Source organism: Mandrillus leucophaeus, unplaced genomic scaffold (genome assembly GCF_000951045.1).
Source record: "Mandrillus leucophaeus isolate KB7577 unplaced genomic scaffold, Mleu.le_1.0 Scaffold247, whole genome shotgun sequence".
Taxonomy (NCBI): Eukaryota; Metazoa; Chordata; class Mammalia; order Primates; family Cercopithecidae; genus Mandrillus; species Mandrillus leucophaeus.
This window is the reverse complement of record NW_012102554.1, coordinates 2,530,256-2,549,414: the sequence shown is the minus strand read 5'-3', so window position 1 is coordinate 2,549,414 and position 19,159 is coordinate 2,530,256. Positions and strand designations below refer to the sequence as shown.

The 19,159-nt window shown below is 45.8% G+C and overlaps 1 protein-coding gene across 1 annotated transcript in view; it reads left to right on the top strand.

Annotated features, from left to right (window-relative positions):
* MYO1E (myosin IE) overlaps positions 1 to 9,097 on the top strand; it is a 172,691-nt gene extending 163,594 nt beyond the window's left edge. Inside the window, exons 27-28 of the mRNA XM_011983206.1 lie at positions 7,077 to 7,246; positions 7,995 to 9,097. Of these exons, the coding sequence (XP_011838596.1) occupies positions 7,077 to 7,246; positions 7,995 to 8,071 (247 nt within the window). The 3' untranslated portion in view covers positions 8,072 to 9,097. The remainder of the gene's footprint in view (positions 1 to 7,076; positions 7,247 to 7,994) is intronic.
* Positions 9,098 to 19,159: the final 10,062 nt, after the last annotated feature.

Below are 19,159 nucleotides of genomic sequence, written 5' to 3'. Positions count from 1 at the left end.
CAGCTACTCGGGAGGCTGAGGCAGGAGAAACGCTTGAACCCGGGACGCAGAGGGTGCAGTGAGAAGTAGGAAGGGATAAATGATTAGCATTTATTGCCTTTGCTTTAATACAATTTCTTTGTTGTCAGTGATTTGATTTTTAATAATGGCCATGTTTGACAATTGGGTCATAAAATGCCTGAAAGTTCTATCAGCTCTCGCAAGCTGGACTGAGGCTGTTCTGGCATGGTGGGCATGCGGGTTTCATGTCCCCTGTAAGGGGGTTTGTAATCCCTTCCTCCTGGATTAACCAACTGCCTTGGCTGGGAGTTGGGGGCCTCCAGCCTCCTAGAAGACCTCATTAATCAAATTTCTGGCAGTTTCTTTGAAAGTCATTCCCGGCCAGGCGTAGTGGCTCATGCCTGTAATCCCAGCACTTTGGGAGGCCAAAGCAGGGGGATCACTTGAGGTCAGGAGTTCAAGACCAGCCTGACCAACATGGAGAAACCCCATCTCTACTAAAAATACAAGATTAGCCAGGCATGGTGGCACATGCCTGTAATCCCAACTACTCGGGAGGCTGAGGCAGGAGAATTGCTTGAACCCAGGAGGCACAGGTTGCGGTGAGCTGAGATCGTACCACTACACTCCAGCCTGGGCAACAAGAAACTCAGTCTCAAAACAAAAAAAAAAAGGAAGTCATTCTTCTCATTAATGACGCAGGATTGCCACCTAGTGACACAGAGGAGATTGCCTGGGTTTTCCAGGCTGTTGGAGTCTGGGAAAATGGCTGTTTCCACTGACTGTGTTCCACAACAGCTTCATGGCACAGATTTCCTGTGTTCCTCAGTGCTGTTCAGAGCTCTCTGTAAAACTTTCCTAGAATTAGAAAAAAGGCCTAGAACCGGGTGCAGTGGCTTACGCCTGTAATCCCAGCACTTCGGGAGGCCAAGGTAGGAGGATCACTTAGGCCCAGGAGTTCAAGACCAGCCTGGGCAACGTGGCAAAACTTCATGGCTAAAAATAAAGAGGCCGGGTGCAGTGGCCTACACCTGTAATCGCAGCACTTTGGGAGGCTGAGGCAGGCGGATCACTTGAGGTCAGGAGTTCGACACCAGTCTGGTCAACATGGCGAAACCCCATCTCTACTAAAAATACAAAAATTAGATGGGCATGGTGGTGGGCGCCTGTAATCCCAGCTACTTGGGAGGCTGAGGCATGAGAATCACTTGAACCTGGGAGGCAGAGGTTGCAGTGAGCCGAGATCATGCCACTGCACTCCAGCCTGTGTCATAGAGCGAGACTCAGTCTCAAAAAAAATAAAAATAAGTTAATAAATGGAAAAGAAAAAGGACCTAGGCCATTGCCTGAATCTGCTTAGGTTTTACAGATGCAGAGCTTGGCCTCAAACCCAGCACACAGACTCAAGCCCACGTCCCCCTCCTGCTACACACTGTCAGCATAGAGCTTGAGGCCCCATCTCAGGGGGAGTCAGCCAGATAGCCACACAGGTCACCGTCATGCTACAATTCACCCTGCTCTGGAGGAGCCGTGGGCTAGGGGAGGGTGTGGCAGGGGGTTCGCCAGAGTCTGGGGAAGGAGTGATGGAAATGAGATCCAAGGCTGAGCAAGAGTTAGCAGTCCTGCCTGGGAAGTGGGGAGAGGCCAGGGGAGCGTAGCCAGACCAAGGAGGCAGAAAGGTTCCGTGTGGCTGCAGTGCCAGGAGCCTTAGGCATGGGCCACCATGGTGGCCAGTGGTGAAACCAGCAGGAAATTCCAGGAGCCTGCATCACTCATCTCACAGGAGTGTCATGAGGGTGAAATGAAGCAGCATCTGTGAAAATGCCTAGCACAAGGCCTGGTCCAGTTGAGAGGAGTTTATCCAGACTTCACTCAGCTACTGGCAGTTTCCCAGAAGACAACCTGTCTGCTCGCCCTCACAAGGGTGTAGCCATGTGCAGGCTGGCCAGGGAGAATGGCTCTCACTGTGGCTCGCTTTGCGAATATGCTGCCCCAGCAGAGCAGTTGTGCCCCTTTGTGATCACAAGAAAGAGCCAATGGTGGCAGCATCAGTGTTGCCCTTCCTAATGCAAAGTGCAGAGGTCCTCCCTCCTCCACCCACCTGCCTGCTCCTCCCGGCTGCCATCAAACAGTCCCCACTGTCCACACCCTGCTCCCCAGCAAATGTCCCATCTAAAGCTGCCCTGGCCTCCCCCACCTCTCACTTGTGGAGTACTAGGAACCCCATTCAGCCTGGTGATAAAGGGCCAGATGGCTTACATTGCCAGCACAGTAGCAGTTGCCCACAACCTGGACAATTAGGCCAGGTGTTGTCATGGGTCTACAGAGGACCCCAAATTCCCCGAGTAATTCCTGAGGTTTTACTTTGGCCAGTAGTCACGTATCCTGAGGAAGCAGCCTCTGATGCCTTGAGATCAAAGACCATGCAGTGGCCACACACACAGCTATTTGCGTGGTCCACCTGCATCCCCTTAGGTCTTGTTTATAATTTGGTATCTTATCACCAGAAAGAATCCGTTCAATCAGACTTATGATCTCTAGTTTAAAACAATCTAGATGCCTTTTTTTTTTTTTTTTTTTTTTTTTTCCTGATTACCCTGGCTAGAGTTTCCGGGATAATATTGGACAGAAGTGGTGAGTTCTGTTTTTATTCCTGATCTTATGGGGAAATTGTTGTGAGTTTCACCAGTAAATATGATGTAAACTTGAAGTATGTGGACAAGGGTCCTCTCCCCAACCAGGGCTCATGAAGAAAGGTAAGAAGGCACCAATGTGGCCTGAAGCAGGGAGTAAGGCTGGGGTGTGAGCAGGGGCCGCACCTGGCAGAGTCTGTAGGCGCCATGAAGGGTTTTGGTCCTTTTTCCAAGAGCAGAGAAAAGCTGTTAGAAAGATTTTCAGGTTGAGGATGGGGCAAACTAATAACAGCTGAGCTAGCATGAGGGTCAAGTGTCCTAGAAAGGAAACAACTGGCAAGGAAGACATGAAGGACAGAAACAAGTCTTAGTCAAAGCTGGAAGCAGGTGGGGCAGAACAAGTGAGTGATGCCCAGGGCAGGGAGGGTCTTACCTCTCAGGAGCCATCCGTCTTGTCTTACCCCGACCCCAGTGAGGGGAGTCCTTCAGCAGGAGGACCCTGTACCTAAGCCCCCGTATTTGGGCTCCAGAGACCTTGTCAGTCTGCATTAAGGACGGCAGGATTTTTCCCCTGCACAAGACAGGACAAATTTCCATCTGTGGGTTCAGTTGGCCCGCTGTGCCCATGGGTGTGGATTCAACCAAACTTGGAATGAAAATATTTAGAAAAAGTACAGATAGCTGCCTCTGTAGTGAACATGTACAGACTTAAAAAAAAATTTTTTTTTTTTTGAGACAGTCTTACTCTGTGGCCCAGGCTGGAGTGCAGTGGCGCAATCTCGGCTCACTGCAACCTCCGTCTCCTGGGTTCAAGTGATTCTCCTGCCTCAGCCTCCCAAGTAGCTGGGACTATAGGCGTGCACCACCACGCCTGGCTAACTTCTGTACTTTTTGTAGAGACAGGGGTTTTGCCATGTTGGCCAGGCTGGTCTCGAATTCCTGACTTCAGGTGATCCACGTGCCTTGGTCTCCCAAGGTGCTGGGATTATAGGCGTGAGCCACCATGCCTACTCAGTCCTATATTTTTAAAAAAGCCTTTTTCTTGTCATTATTCCCTAAACAATACAGTGTAACAACTATTTACATAGCAATTATATTAAGTATTGTAAGTTAAATAGAGGTGATTTGACGCATACAGGAGGATGTGCATATGCACATTGTTTATATGCAGTTGTTACACTCTTTCATATGAGGGACGTGTCTGTGGAGTTTAGTATCTGTGAGGAGTCCTGGAACCAGTCCCCCAGGGAGACAGGGACGATGGTTTTGGGTGTGTGTGCGTGCACATGTGTGCATCTGTGTCCTTCCACGTGCACTTCTAGCCCAGTTCTGTGGACTGTCAGGCTGGAGGCTTCCTCCCTCCCAGGGTGTTGTAATGCCCGCCCCCACCCCCTTTCATTCCTTGTTGCTGAGAAGTCACATGACATCTGGTATCCAGGCTAATGGCTCTTATTAACCAAATGCTGACACATCCCCAATATATAGGGTGCTTAATTTAAAACCTGCTTGCCTGGCCAACTTTCAGAGAAGCACGCACTTCTTGAACAGGGAATGGGGATTTCCAATAGGCACTAGGTAGAAAATGACTGATGTCACACTAAGAACCTACAAAATGCCTTTCCTCTGCACTAAGAGAGAAGTGCAGGGGGGTGGTGGTAAGAGGAGTGGAGCCTGAATAGCCTTGGGGATTGCTCCCTCCCATGTGGGGTGGTGGAAAAGCCCAGTCTCAGGGGAGCCCAGCCCCTCCTAGGGACAGTCCACCACCCTGCTGGCAGTCCGTGTCCCCCCCAGCCACCCCTTTGTGATCCAGGTTGTTCATCAGCACCCATGAGCATCTGTCATCACAGGACCTGGGCAAGGCCAGCAGGCTGTGGCTCCTGAGAGCACAGCTCAAAACTGGGTGTGGTGGTTCTTTCCAGAACTCAGGCCCCAGAAAGCCCCTCCCTTTTCCTCCTTGATCCTGTAGGTGTGAGTGATGTGCAGACCTAACAGCCAGTCCCACCATGTTGAGGTCCAGCCCAACTTCTTTAGGGAGAAATCTTAAGTTTCTTTTGTAGGGAAATGAATATAGCCTTTACTTTGGTTTGTCCTTAAGCAAAGTGGAAAAAAAAGAAATGTTCTCCATGTTTCCATTTTCCTTTTTGTTTTTGCTAAATGCTTTTTATGAACATATTTAATAAATAAATGTTTCAGGTGTAGGTGTAAAGATCTCACTAAATAGGAACAAGTTGAACTTACATACCTTTGAAACGGTATATGAATGGTGACTGAAGGCAGCATAGTATATAGAAAGAATAACTTTAAAGCTAGAAGATCTGGATTAGGGTGAGAACACTGGAGATATTTTTAATAATTATGACAGTGGGGTGGAGGGAATGTCACTGGTATCCAGTGGGTAGAGGCCAGGGATTCTACAGGGCATAGGACAGCCTCCCTCACCCACCCCCATACACATACACACACACAAAACAGAGAATTCCCAGCCGCAAATGTCAGTTGTGCAGATGTTGAGAAAGTGCTCTGGATAAACTCTTGTATAAGAATATTCACAGCAACATTTTTGGAGGGGCAAAGGGGAGCTCTGAGGGGTAATAATGAAAGAATGGGAAGGAGATCTGAGGAGTAATACTGATTGACAAAATGAGAGGGAAGTTTGTGGAGTAATAATGAGGGGGTGGGAGGAAAGATTGTGGAGTAATGAGAAGGGTGTGAGGGAAGTCTGCAGAGTAATGAGAGGGTCGAAGTGTGAGGAGTAATGAGGAATGGGAGGGAAGTCTGAGGAGTAATAATGAGAGGGTAGGAGGGACGTCTGTGGAGTAATAATGAGGGTTAGGAGGGATGTCTGTGGAGTAATAATAAGGGGGTAGGAAGGATGTCTGCAGAGTAATAATGAGGGCTGGGAGGGAAGTCTGACAAATAATGAGAGGGTGAGACGGAAGTCTGAGAAGTAATAATGAGGGGGTAGGAGGGATGTCTGCAGAGTAATGAGGGGGTAGGAGGGAAGTCTGAGGAGTAATAATCGGGGGTAGGATGGAAGTCTGAGGAGTAATAGGGGTTGGAGGGAAGTCTGAGGAGTAATAATGAGGGAGTAGGAGGGAAGTCTGCAGACAGAGTAATAATGAGGGGTGGGAGGTAAGTGTGAGGAGTAATAATGAGGGGTGGGAGGTAAGTGTGAGGAGTAATAATGAGAGGTGGGAGGTAAGTATGGCAAGTAATAATGCAGAGTGGGAGGTAAGTGTGAGGAGTAATGAGGGGTGGGAGGTAAGTATGAGGAGTAATAATGAGGGGTGAGAGGTAAGTGTGAGGAGTAATAATGAGGGGTGGGAGGTAAGTGTGAGGAGTAATAATGAGGGGTGGGAGGTAAGTGTGAGGAGTAATGAGGGGTGAGAGGTAAGTGTGAGGAGTAATAATGAGGGGTGGGAGGTAAGTGTGAGGAGTAATAATGAGGGGTGGGAGGTAAGTGTGAGGAGTAATAATGAGAGGTTGGGAGGGAAGTCTGAGGAGGAATGAGGGGGGTGGGAAGGAAGCCTGAGTAATAATGAGGGATGGGAGGGGAAGTCTGAGGAGTAATAATGAGGGATGGGAGTGAAGTCGAAGGAGTAATAATGAGCTGGTGGGAGGGACGTCTCCAGAGTAATGAGGGTGGGTGGACAGATGGGATGGGAGTAGACAGGAGTGAGGTCTGAGGCATAATAAGGATATGAATGGGGAGCAAAGTCTCACGGCAGCATTTTTTACAATAGTGAAAACTGGCACCATCCCAAGTGACCATTCACAGTGCCCTGGAGAAGTAAACTGTGACACAGTCACTCGTGCAGTGGTGTAGTATCAGGCAGCGAGGATGAAGGAACTACAGCTGCAGGCATCAGCAGGGCACATGGTCCAGTTGTTGAGTGTGTGACCGTGGAATATGATGCCTTTCATACAGTTGATACAGTCGGACCACAGATATTGGTTAGGGGTATTTACATGTGTGGTGAACTGTAGAGATGAGCCAGAGAATCATGAATACAAACTGTAAGGTGGTGGTAATCTGGGGGGAATACAGTGAAGGAGAGATGCCTACAGGCTTCTGTGGCACCTGCAAAAGTTCCATTTCCCAACTTGAGGAAGGAGGGACAGATACCTGAATGTTCCTGATTTAAATGTATGGGTATACTTTTGATACTTTTATATGGATATGTGTCTCCCACATTGCCTTCTATGCTGGGGACACAGTAACAGCAGCAGCTAAGGTTTTTAAGAGCTATGTGTGTTTGCAACAACCTTGTCAGAAAAATTACTTTTATTCCTCAAGTTTAAAGACTACGCCCTGGGCCATATGTCTTCTAAGGATGGATTTGAACTTGAACAGGCCAGTGCCGGCCACCATGCTCCAAACCACCGCTCGGTGCTGCTGCCTCCTGTTGGGGCCCAGTCTCACCTGCTCCTCTCTCCCCACAGGGTCAGGAGACAAACGACCAGTAGGCCTCCCCCAGCAGGGGGCAGACCCAAGCCCCAGCCCAAGCCCAAGCCTCAGGTGCCACAGTGCAAGGCTTTGTATGCCTATGACGCTCAGGACACGGACGAACTCAGCTTTAATGCCAATGACATTATTGATATTATCAAAGAAGGTAAGTGTGTGGCCGGTTGGCTGGGAGAGCCTCCCAAAGAGCACATGCTCACATTGCTGTAAGATCTAGTGTGAAGATGAAGAGAATTTATGAGCTCCTCAAACTGCAATTTGTAGAGGCAGATCCAGGCCTTAGGCTCAGTCTGATCAAGACACCAGCTGCTCTTTTAATGCTTCTTTCAGCTCTGCCCCCTTCTTTATATCCCCTCCCTTCTCAAGCTGTTTTTCTTCATGGTAGCAAAATGGCAGCAGCAATTCCAGGCCAACATACCAAACCATGTCTGAAATCTGCATCATCTCTGCAACTTCTTTTCTTTGCCATTGGACAAAAGTCCTGAGTTTTATTCTTATCAGACCAAATTAGTCATGTGTCCATCCCTGAACCAACTTCAGTAGCAAGACAAAGGCTATACCCTGAGTGGATTAGAACTGTAGGGGCTGTCCCCAGAAACCGGGGCGGGGGGGTCTATCCCACCCACACTTCCTGGCTTCCTCATAATGAAAGTAGATGGTGTGGAAGCCAGGAAGACAACCTTCAATATCCATTAGTAAAGCAGTCCATGGGCTTGGCTGAGTGCTTTATTAATTTGGTAGATATCTTTTTACAACAAACTTCTTGATTTAAAGAACAAAGGGAAAACAATATGGATGGAGCCACATCACTGGAGCCCGTATAGGAGCAGTGTGTGTTTGGCTGGGGCAGAACAGACTTACTCATCTTCACTTTCACCACCTCTCTCCCCCTGCAGATCCTTCTGGCTGGTGGACGGGTCGACTACGAGGCAAGCAGGGCCTGTTCCCCAACAACTATGTGACCAAGATCTGAGGCGCCCATGACTCTGACGCATGGGGCAGAGGAGCTCCAGGCACAGACCAGGGGAGGAGATATTTAGGGGCTCCCCTTACAATCCACAATGAGCAACTGCTTCTCCAAGGCCTGGAGCTATTCTGGTACCTTCCCCATGGAGGACACTGAAAAGACTGGTATGGGGACAGGGAGTATCACTCCGTAAGTGATCCTAAAAGGTAGCCTCTTCTAGGAACCCAGGAGGGCAAAACCACCATGCATTAAGATTTATTTATTGTATTTAAACCTGGTGAGAGGACAAGTGAGGTCTGCTCAGACCTTATAGGCTTCTATCAAAACAGCACCCGGCTTGCTCACCAGGCCTAGGGAATGGCTGTAGGCGGCCGCTGACAAGTGCCTTTAGTTGAAGAGCACATTTCTTTCATCTCTTTTGTCCGTACCTGATATACACATTCCTCTCTGCCACCTTCCCTCAGGGAGGACCCGCCCTCTGCAGACTGGGCTCAGCGTGAGCAGGCACTTCCCACGCACATGCCAAGGGCAAGCTGGCCTGCTGAGCCCAGGGGGACAGCGGGGCACTGGTTTACACTTTGCCGGGACCATCAGGGCTGCCAAGCAGGTCAGGGGCTGGGGGCTGGGGGCTGGGCTGCCGGCTTTGCTTTCTCTGGGTCTTCAGTTGGAATGTGGCTGGCCCATGTTGGTTTGTGTTTAAATGCTGTACTTATTACAAGAAGGATCTTTTTTCAAGCTGTACATTTATAAAAACAGATCATATACTGTATATATAAAAATCTTGAGATGGTAGAAACATGTATGAATGTACTAAGTAGTAGTCCACTGTACTCATTCATAAGGTAGGTTTTCTTACAAAACTCACACCAGGTACTTACAGATGTGCCCTGCTCTTTTCCAATTACGGAATGTCATTGCTTTCTAGCTCAGTCCCTGCAGACTCTTCTCAACTCTTTCCCTATAGGAAACTTCCTCCGCATCCCGCCCCCACCTCCTAAATAAATAAAGGAATCCGCGAACACCTTCTTCTTTCATGACATTTGTTATGGGTTGAATTGTGCGCCTCCAAAGAAGATGTTAAAGTCCCAGCCACCAGTACCTCAGAATATGACCTTATTTGGAAATGGAGCCTTTACGGAGCAAACAAAATTAAAGGAAGTCATTAGAGTGGGTCTTAATCCAATATAATGGTGTCCTGATGAAAAGGGGAAATTTGGACACAGAGACCAACATGCAGAGGAAAGACCATGTGAACAGGCAGGGAGAAGACAGCCATTCACAAGCCCAGGAGAGAGGCCTGGAACAGATTCTCCCTCACAGCACTCACAAGGAACCAACCCTGCCCACCTTGGTCTTGGACTTCCAGCCTCCAGAACTGAGGCAATACATGTCACTGTTTAAGCCACTCAGTTTGGGGTACTTTGTTACAGCAGCCCTAACCAACTAAAACAGTGTTTTCTTGCCATAATAGTGAAAAGTCGGAAACTGTAATGCCCATCAATAATGGAATGGTTGTAAGTAGAGACTGCCATTTCTCTACCTCTCCTCCTCTGGTTGCCATGGCCATTCTTAAGCTACTAGGAACTTAGAGTTTGAGCAGCATACACCTTTGAGTCATTTCAGGATCCTCAAGTCCATGGGAAAAAATTATCAGGGCTTACATATAAGGAAAAAAAATGGATCTAGATTTGAAATGAAGATACGGCATTTAATTCTCCTGTGTTTTACTTCAAGAACAGGGAGCAAACTCCATTCTGTAACAGTAACAAATAACGTTAAAAGGCTACTTCAGTTCCATGTTGTGACCAGAGAGGAAAGTAAAGCCATGATGTGGTGAAATGAGGAAAGGTAATCCTATTGACACTAATGATCTCTATATATTTTACAAAGTACTTTCACATTCATGGACTCCCCACAGTGGGACGAAGATACCATAAGAGCTAGGACCGAGGAGCATGCTGGGGTCCCCACAGCCACCAGCACTCAGGCTACTTTCTCAGGGCAGGAACACCAGGACCATCTTCCCTTGTTACAAGCCCCTGGCTGGCTGGGACAAGCCTTTGTTTTTCCTCCTGATTGGCATTTTACACTTGTGTATAACTGGGAACCGTCAGGCTCTAGGTGACAAAACTGGGACTGAGTGAAATCTCCCACGAGTAGCACGAACACCCTCATCCATGGAAATCACAGACCAAGCCCTTAGCACCTGCATCGTGTGCCCAGCCAGTGCCAGGCTCACGGAGATGCCCAACAAATGGTGCTGAAATAGGTGAGTGACCCATAGGGGAAGGAGACTTAGATCTGTGTAGAGATGCTGAAATGCTGACACTATTAAGAAAAGTTTGGAGAAATAGTGGTTTATCTTAAACTTATTTGTATATATGTAGAAATTCAACATGGGGACTACCAGAAAAATGCCTTTTTTCCCCTTTAGGGTCTTTAAGACACTAACCTGGGTTTCCTCTAGTCTCTGGATCTAGCCTGGCCTGCCATTTTGTTCACTGTGCAGTTAAGTAAATACGACCACTTCAGGAGTCACTTACCAGGAAAGAACATACAGAACGGGGCCACCCCCACTTTCTGGAACTTGCCATCCTGTTTGAAATAAGGGGTGTTGATGTGCACACACAACAACATGGAGAGCAGTATCAAACACAGTGTAAAAATGTGATACCCCTTCAACCAAAGGTTTCAGGTAACCATGAACTAAATGAGAAGGCCTGACTGTGTACCCTAGGGCAGAGGTGTTCGAGCTTTAGTGGTAGATGAGAGAGAGACAGAGGTGTATATAAGGGTGGCATCCACTCTATTGATGGCCATCTGTGAGACAGAGGCTGATCTCAAATTCCTGGGCTTAAACAATCCTGCCTCAGCCTCCCAAAGTGCTGGCATTATGGGCATGAGCCACTGCACCTGGCCAACTGGCTTCTTAAAGACATGCAAAAGGGCCATCTCTTCCACAGTGTTTTTTTTAGCAATACACAGACATGTGGAGAGGGCAAAGGGTGAAGCCTTCTTGAATAAGCTTGCTCCCCAACCATGAAGGGTGCCAACCCACTGACCTCCCAACATGGGGTCCCAGCCCACTGTAATCAAACCTGACTCACCACTATTACCAAGTCCAGCCCAATGGAGGTGGAAAAGCATCGTGCAGTTTCCTTCTTAAAGGACCTGCCCTATGTGCACACCGTGTCCACCAATATTCTACTGGCCAGAGCTTAGTCATGTGGCCTCAACTCAAGGGGGCTGGTCTTTCCACTGAGCTGTCTCAGCAGCTTATCCAGAGCACCAGAATGAGAGCGGCCTCCTGCCAGGTGGAGCTGTTCACAAAAATGAGTGAGAGTAAATATGGATGGGCATCTATGAATTACAAACTCCATGGGCTTCCACAGAGCATGGCTTTTACATATCTAAATTCCCTCTCTTTGCGACTCCCTCCTGAACTCATCCCCAGACCCTCACTGAGTGGAGCTGGTCACACTAAGTCTGCCTGTGCCTCTAATTGCTACCATTTCATTTATAGGTGGTGTCCCAGTTAAGATTTCCCTGGCAGTAGAGCTGGATTCTGGTTTCCAGGGCAATCAACAGCAGAGCATGAATGGTGCTTCTCTGGTGGACGATTTAACTCTGTGTTTCTGGCATCCCTCACTTTTGTGATCAAAAGACCAGAGGAGCCATTCGGCAATTCTGCCCTCTTTCACTGTTTTGCTTTTCTCCCAGGGCCTGATTACAGTTCTTTCTGGATTTAGTAACGTGGTTTTATTCCTACCCACTAATCTTGATGCCTTTTTCCCTACTAGGCCATACCTTTCCACTCTGAGCACCCTTTCCAACCAGAAGCCTGGCTCAGTATGGTTCACTAGGTCGCCCAAGGTCACAGAGTTCTTCCCTGGGGGAGCCACCATTGGAACTCTGAGTCAAAGGCCTGTGCTTTTTTATTTTGAGACAGCGCCTCACTCTGTCACCTAGACTGGAGAAAAGTAGAACAATCACACCTTACTGCAGTCTCAAACTCCAGGGCTCAAGCAGTCCTCCCACCTCAGCCTCCCAAGTAGCTGGGACCACAGGTATGTGCCACCACACTCAGCTAATTTGTAGAGATGAGGTCTCCCTATGTTGCCCAGCTGGTCTTAAACCTCTGGGCTCAAGCAGTCTTCCCACCTTGGCCTCCCAAAATTCTGGGATTACAAGCATGAGCCACTGTGCCCAAAAGGCCTGTGCTTTTAATCATTTTCTCCAATTCAACAAATACTTACTAATGTGATGGTCTACTGTGTTAGCCTTTCAACTGCCAATATCTTTCTCTCAAAAACATAAAAATGTATTTTTTAAAAAGAAAAAAACTCATGCATAGAACTCAACAGCTAGAAACTTGTAAACTCCTTTAATGGGCAAAAGCTCCATCTAACAAATCTGAATCCTCTGATCCATCTCTTTCCAAGACCATTAACCTTCTCCTTAAAATAATAACATCTATGTTCAAGTATCTTCTTTGTACTGGAAACTATACTAAGTGCTTGGCATACTTTATTTAGCACAACCCTATGAGGTAGACACTCTTAGCCCCACTTCACAGGTACAGAAACTAAAGTATAGAGGTCACAACTACTTAGAATCAAACTCAAAGCACCCACGTTCAGAGTTAGTGCTCTTCTATACTATGAATCCATATCCCATTTTTAATTTCCGTGTTTTCATGATGTGGTTTCTACTTCTGCTGCTCATTTCACATTTATGACATTTTAGTGTGGGGTGCCTGCTGTGCCATCTAAAAAAGTATCTTAAAGGTCTTTATGACATCCTGGAAGAATTTCCTGAGTCAGAACATGCAATATTTAACTAAGTAAAATATGTAATAAGGAAGCTACAACATGTCTTTGGATATGCTTACAAAACTCAGGCGTTCTTGGAGAGAAGTTGAGCTCAAGCATCTCTGGGAAATAATTGCTTGTCAGAGCCAGGAAAGCTGCCTTTCATGGTCTCACTTCGTTACCCTTCACACTTGTGATCAGAGTTGTCTAAGGCTGCCATGGGAACAAGCTTCACTAACCCAATAACGGATATTCATCAACTCTACACTAGGATTTCAACATATAAAGATATCCAAAACTTACAGTTAAAGACACACTAGTCAGGCAGTCCTGCCTGCCCAGGAAGAGAGTAAAAAGCCAGCCCTGACTGGAGCCAGTTTCTCCTCCCCAGGGGCAGTTGTCCTCAACCACACCTGAATCACAGGAGCAGACACTGAATTTCTGTCAGCAGGAGGCAGCTCTTACCACACTCTAGGTTGGGGAAAATAACTGAGATAAATGAGTTTACTGCAAAGCACAGAGCCTTTATGAATCTTCCAATCATTTGCAATGTTTCACAAGTGTATTTGACTAACTCCTTTCTCTTACAACACCAATTAACATCTTGTTGAACCAGCGTCTTGGGAAGTTGCTTTTATACGAGACTATGTTTATGGTTTTTAAGTCAGTGGTTGGAGGTGAGGATGCACTCCCCCCACAGAAAACAATGTTTGAGCATCCCAGATTGACCTCAGACTGCTGAGCTACCAGCAAAAATTCCAAGCCAATGAGTGTTAGCTTGCTGGGCTCCGTGGGGGTGGGACCCAACGAGCCAGGCATCGGAGGGAATCTCCTGGTCTGTGGTTGTGAAGACTGGGAAAAGTGCAGTATCTGGGTCGGAGTGTACCTTTCCTCCTGGTACAGTCTCTCACGGCTTCCCTTGGCTAGGAAAGGGAAATCCCCCGACCCCTTGTGCTTCCCAGGTAAGGTGACGACCCACCCTGCTTCTGCTTACCCTCTGTGGGCTGCACGCACCTACTGTCCAACCAGTCCCAATGAGATGAACCAGGTACCTCAGCTGGGAAAGCAGAAATCACCTGCTTGGTTGGGGGAGGGGTGCCTGCCATTGCTGAGGCTTGAGTAGGCGGTTTTACACTCATAGTGTAAACAAAGCTGCCAAGAAGTTCAAACTGGGCGGAATCCACTGCAGCTCAACAAGGCTGCTGCAGCCATACTGCCTCTGTAGATTTCCTCCTCCCTGGGCAGGGCATCTTTGAAGATAAGGCAGCAGCCCCAGTCAGGGACTTATACATAAAACCCCCATCTCCCTGGGACAGAGCACCTGGGGGAAGGGGAGGCTGTGGGCACAGCTTCAGCAGACTTAAACGTCCCTGCCTGACAGCTCTGAAGAGAGCAGCAGATCTCCCAGCACAGTGTTCAAGCTCTGCTACGGAACAGGCTGCCTCAAGTGGGTCCCTGACCCCCGTGTATCCTGACTGGGAGACACCTCCCAGTAGGGGCCAACAGACACCTTATACAGGAGAGCTCTGGCTGGCATCTGATGGGTACCCCTCTGGGAGGAAGCTTCCAGAGGAAGGAACAGGCAGCAATCTTTGCTGTTCTGCAGCCTCTGCTGGTGATACCCAGGCAAACAGGGTCTGGAGTGGACCTCCAGCAGACTCCAACACACCTGCAGAAAAGGGGCCTGTTACAAGGAAAACTAACTAATAGAAAGGAATAGTAGCAACATCAACAAAAAGGACGTCTACTCAGAAACCCTATCCGAAGGTCACCAGCATCAAAGACCAAAGGTAGATAAATTCACAAAGATGGGGAGAAACCAGCACAAAAAGGCTGAAAACTCCAAAAAACAGAATGCCTCTTCTCCTCCAAAGGATCACAACTCCTCACCAGTAAGGGAACAAAACTGGATGGAGAATGAGTTTGACAACTGACAAAAGCAGGCTTAAGAAGATGGGTAATAACGAACTCCTCCGAGCTGAAGGAGCATGTGCTAACCCAGTGCAAGGAAGCTAAGAGCCTTGAAAAAAGGTTAGACAAATCGCTAACCAGAATAACCAGTTTAGAGAAGAACATAAATGATCTGATGGAGCTGAAAAACACAGCACGAGAACTTTGTGAAGCATAAACAAATATCAGTAGCTGAATCGATCAAGCGGAATAAAGGATAGCAGAGATTGAAGATCAACTCAATGAAATAAAGCAAGAAGACAAGATTAGAGGAAAAAAGAGTGAAAAGAAACCAACAAAGCCTCCAAGAAATATGGGACTATGTGAAAAGACCAAATATACATTTGATTGGTGTACCTGAAAGTGACAAGGAGAATGGAACCAAGCTGGAAAACACTCTTCAGGATATTATCCAGAAGAACTTCCCAACCTAGCAAGGCAGGACAACATTCAAATTCAGGAAATATAGAGAACATCACAAAGATATTCCTCGAGAAGAGCAACCCCAAGACACATAATCGTCAGATTCACCAAGGTTGAAATGAAGGAAAAAATGTTAAGGGCAGCCAGACAGAAAGGTTGCGTTACCCACAAAGGGAAGCCCACCAGACTAACAGCGGATCTCTTGGCAGAAACCCTACAAGCCAGAAGAGAGTGGGGGCCAATATTCAACATTCTTAAAGAAAAGAATTTTCAACCCAGAATTTCATATCCAGCCAAACTAAGCTTCATAAGCAAAGGAGAAATAAAATCCTTTACAGATAAGCAAATTCTGAGAGATTGTGTCACCACCAGGCCTGCCTTACAGGAGCTACTGAAGGAAGCACTAAACATGAAAAGGAACAACTGGTACCAGTCACTGCAAAAACATATCAAATTGTAAAGACCATCAATGCTATGAAGAAACTGCATCAACTAATGGACAAAATAGCATCATAATGACAGAATCAAGTTCACACTTAACAATATTAATCTTAAATGTAAACAGGCTAAATGCCCCAATTAAAAGACACAGACTGGCAAAGTGGATAAAGAGTTAAGACCCATCAGTATGCTGTATTCAAGAGACCCATCTCACATGCAAAGACACACATAGGCTCAAAATAAAGGGATGGAGAAATACTTACGAAGCAAATGGAAAGCAAAAAAAAAAAGGGGGGTTGCAATCCTAGTCTCTGATAAAACAGACTTCAAACCAACAAAGATCAAAAGAGACAAAGAAGGCCATTACATAATGGTAAGGGGATCAATTCAACAAGAAAAGCTAACCATTCTAAATATACGCACCCAATACAGGAGCACCCAGATTCATAAAGCAAGTTCTCAGAGACCTACAAAGAGACTTAGACTCCCACACAATAATAGTGGGAGACTTCAGCACCCCACTGTCAACACTGGACAGATCAATGAGACAGAAAATTAACAAGGATATCCAGGACTTGAACTCGGCTCTGGACCAAGCAGACCTAACAGTCATCTACAGAACTCTCCACCCCAAATCGACAGAATATACATTCTTCTCAGCACCACATCACACTTACTCTAAAATTCACCACATAATTCGAAGTAAAACACTCCTCAGCAAATGTACAAGAATGGAAATCATTAACAGTCTCTCAGACTACAGTGCAATCAGATTAGAACTCAGGACTAAGAACTCACTCAAAACTGCTCAACTATATGGAAACTGAACAACCTGCTCCTGAATAACTACTGGGTAACTAACAAAATGAAGGCAGAAATAAAGATGTTCTTTGAAACCAATGTGAACAAAGACACAAAGCACCCAAATCTCTGGGACATATTTAAAGCAGTGTGTAGATGGAAATTTATAGCACTAAATGCCCACAAGTGAAAGCAGGAATGATCCAAAATTGACACTATAACATCACAATTAAAAGAACTAGAGAAGCAACAGCAAATATATTCAAAAGCTAGCAGAAGACAAGAAATAACTAAGATCAGAGCAAAACAGAAGGAGACAGAGACACAAAAAACCCTTCAAAAAAATCAGTGAATCCAGGATCCAGTTTTTTGAAAAGATCAACCAAATTGATAGACCACTAGCCAGACTAATGAGAAAGAAAAGAGAGAAGGATCAAATAGACACAATAAAAAATGATATAGGGGATATCACCACCGATCCCACAGAAATAAAAACTACTGTCAGAGAATACTATAAACACCTCTACACAAATAAACTAGAAAATCTAGAAGAAATGGATAAATTCCTGGACACATACTAAACCTCCTGAGACTAAACCAGGAAGAAGTCAAATCCCTGAATGGACCAATAAAAAGTTCTGAAATTGAGGGAGTAATAGCCTACCAAACAAAAAAGTCCAGGACCAGACGTATTCATAGCCAAATTCTACCAGAGGTACAAAGAGGAGCTGGTACCATTCCTTCTGAAACTATTCCAAACAACAGAAAAAGGGAATCCTCCCTAACTCATTTTATGAGGCCATTATCATCCTGATGCCAAAACCTGACAGAGATACAACAGAAAAAGAACATTTTAGGCCAATATCCCTGATGAACATCGATGCAAAAATCCTCAATAAAATACTGGCAAACTGAATCCAGCAGCACATCAAAAAGCGTATCCACCATGATCAAGTCAGCTTCATCCCTGGGATACAGAGCTGGTTCAATATATGCAAATCAATAAACATAATCCATCACATAAACAGAACCAATGACAAAAACCACGATTGTCTTAATTGATGCAGAAAAGGCATACGACAAAATTCAACACCCCTTCATGCTAAAAACTCTGAATAAACTAGGTATTGATGGAATGCATCTCAAAATAACAAGAGCTATTTATGACAAACCCACAGCCAATAGCATACTGAATAGGCAAAAACTGGAAACATTCTCTTTGAAAACTGGCACAAGACAAGGATGCCTTCCTCACCACTCTTATTCAACACAGTATTGGAAGTTCTGGCCAGGCCAATCAGACAAGAGAAAGAAATAAAGGGTATTCAATTAGGAAAAGAGGAAGTCACATTGTCTGTTTGCAGATGACATGATTGTATATTTAGAAAACCCCATCGTCTCAGCCCAGAATCTCCCTAAGCTGATAAGCAACTTCAGCAAAGTCTCAGGATACAAAATCAATGTGCAAAAATCACTAGCACTCCTGTATACCAATAACAGACAGAGAGCCAAATCACGAGTGAACTCACATTCACAATTCCTACAAAGAGAATAAAATACCTACGAATACAATTTACAAGAAATGTGAAGGACCTCTTCAAGGAGAACTATAAACCACTGCTCAAGGAAATAAGAGAGGATAGAAACAAATGAAAAAACATTCCATACTCACGGACGGGAAGAATCGATAGCATGAAAATGGCCATACTACTCAAAGTAATTTATAGATTCAATGCTATCCCCATCAAGCTACCATTGACTTTCTTCACAGAATTGGAAAAAACTACTTTAAGTTTCTATACGGAACCAAAAAAGAGCCCGCATTGCCAAGACAGTCCTAAGCAAACAGAACAAAGCTGGAGGCAACATGCTACCTGACTTCAAACTCTACTACAACGCTACAGTAAACCAAAACAGCATGGTACTGGTACCAAAACAGACATATAGACCAATGGAACAGAACAGAAGCCTCAGAAATAACAGCAAACATCTACAACCATCTGATCTTTAACAAACCTGACAACAACAAGAAATGGGGAAAGGATTCCCTATTTAATAAATGGTGTTGGGAAAACTGGCTAGCCATATGCAGAAAGCTGAAACTGGATCCCTTCCTTACACCTTATACAAAAATTAACTCAAGATGGATTAAAGACTTAAATGTAAGACCTAACCATAAAAACCCTAGAAGAAAACCTAGGCAATACCATTCAGGACATAGGCATGGGCAAAGACTTCATGACCAAATCACCAAAAGCAATGGCAACAAAGCCAAAATAGACAAATGGGATCTAATTAAAATAAAGAGCTTCTGCACAGCAAAAGCTCTATCTGACACAGGGCTAATATCCAGAGTCTACAAAGAACTTAAACAAATTTACAAGAAAAAAACACCACCATCAAAAAGTGGGTGAAGGATATGAACAGACACTTCTCAAAAGAAGACATTTTTGCAGTCAACAAACATGAAAAAATGCTCATCATCACTGGTCATTAGAGAAATGCAAATGAAAACCACAATGAGATACCATCTCATGCCAGTTAGAATGGCGATCATTAAAAAGTCAGGGAACAACAGATGCTGGAGAGGATGTGTAGAAATAGGAATGCTTTTACACTGTTGGTAGGAGTGTAAATTAGTTCAACCATTGTGGAAGACAGTGTGGCG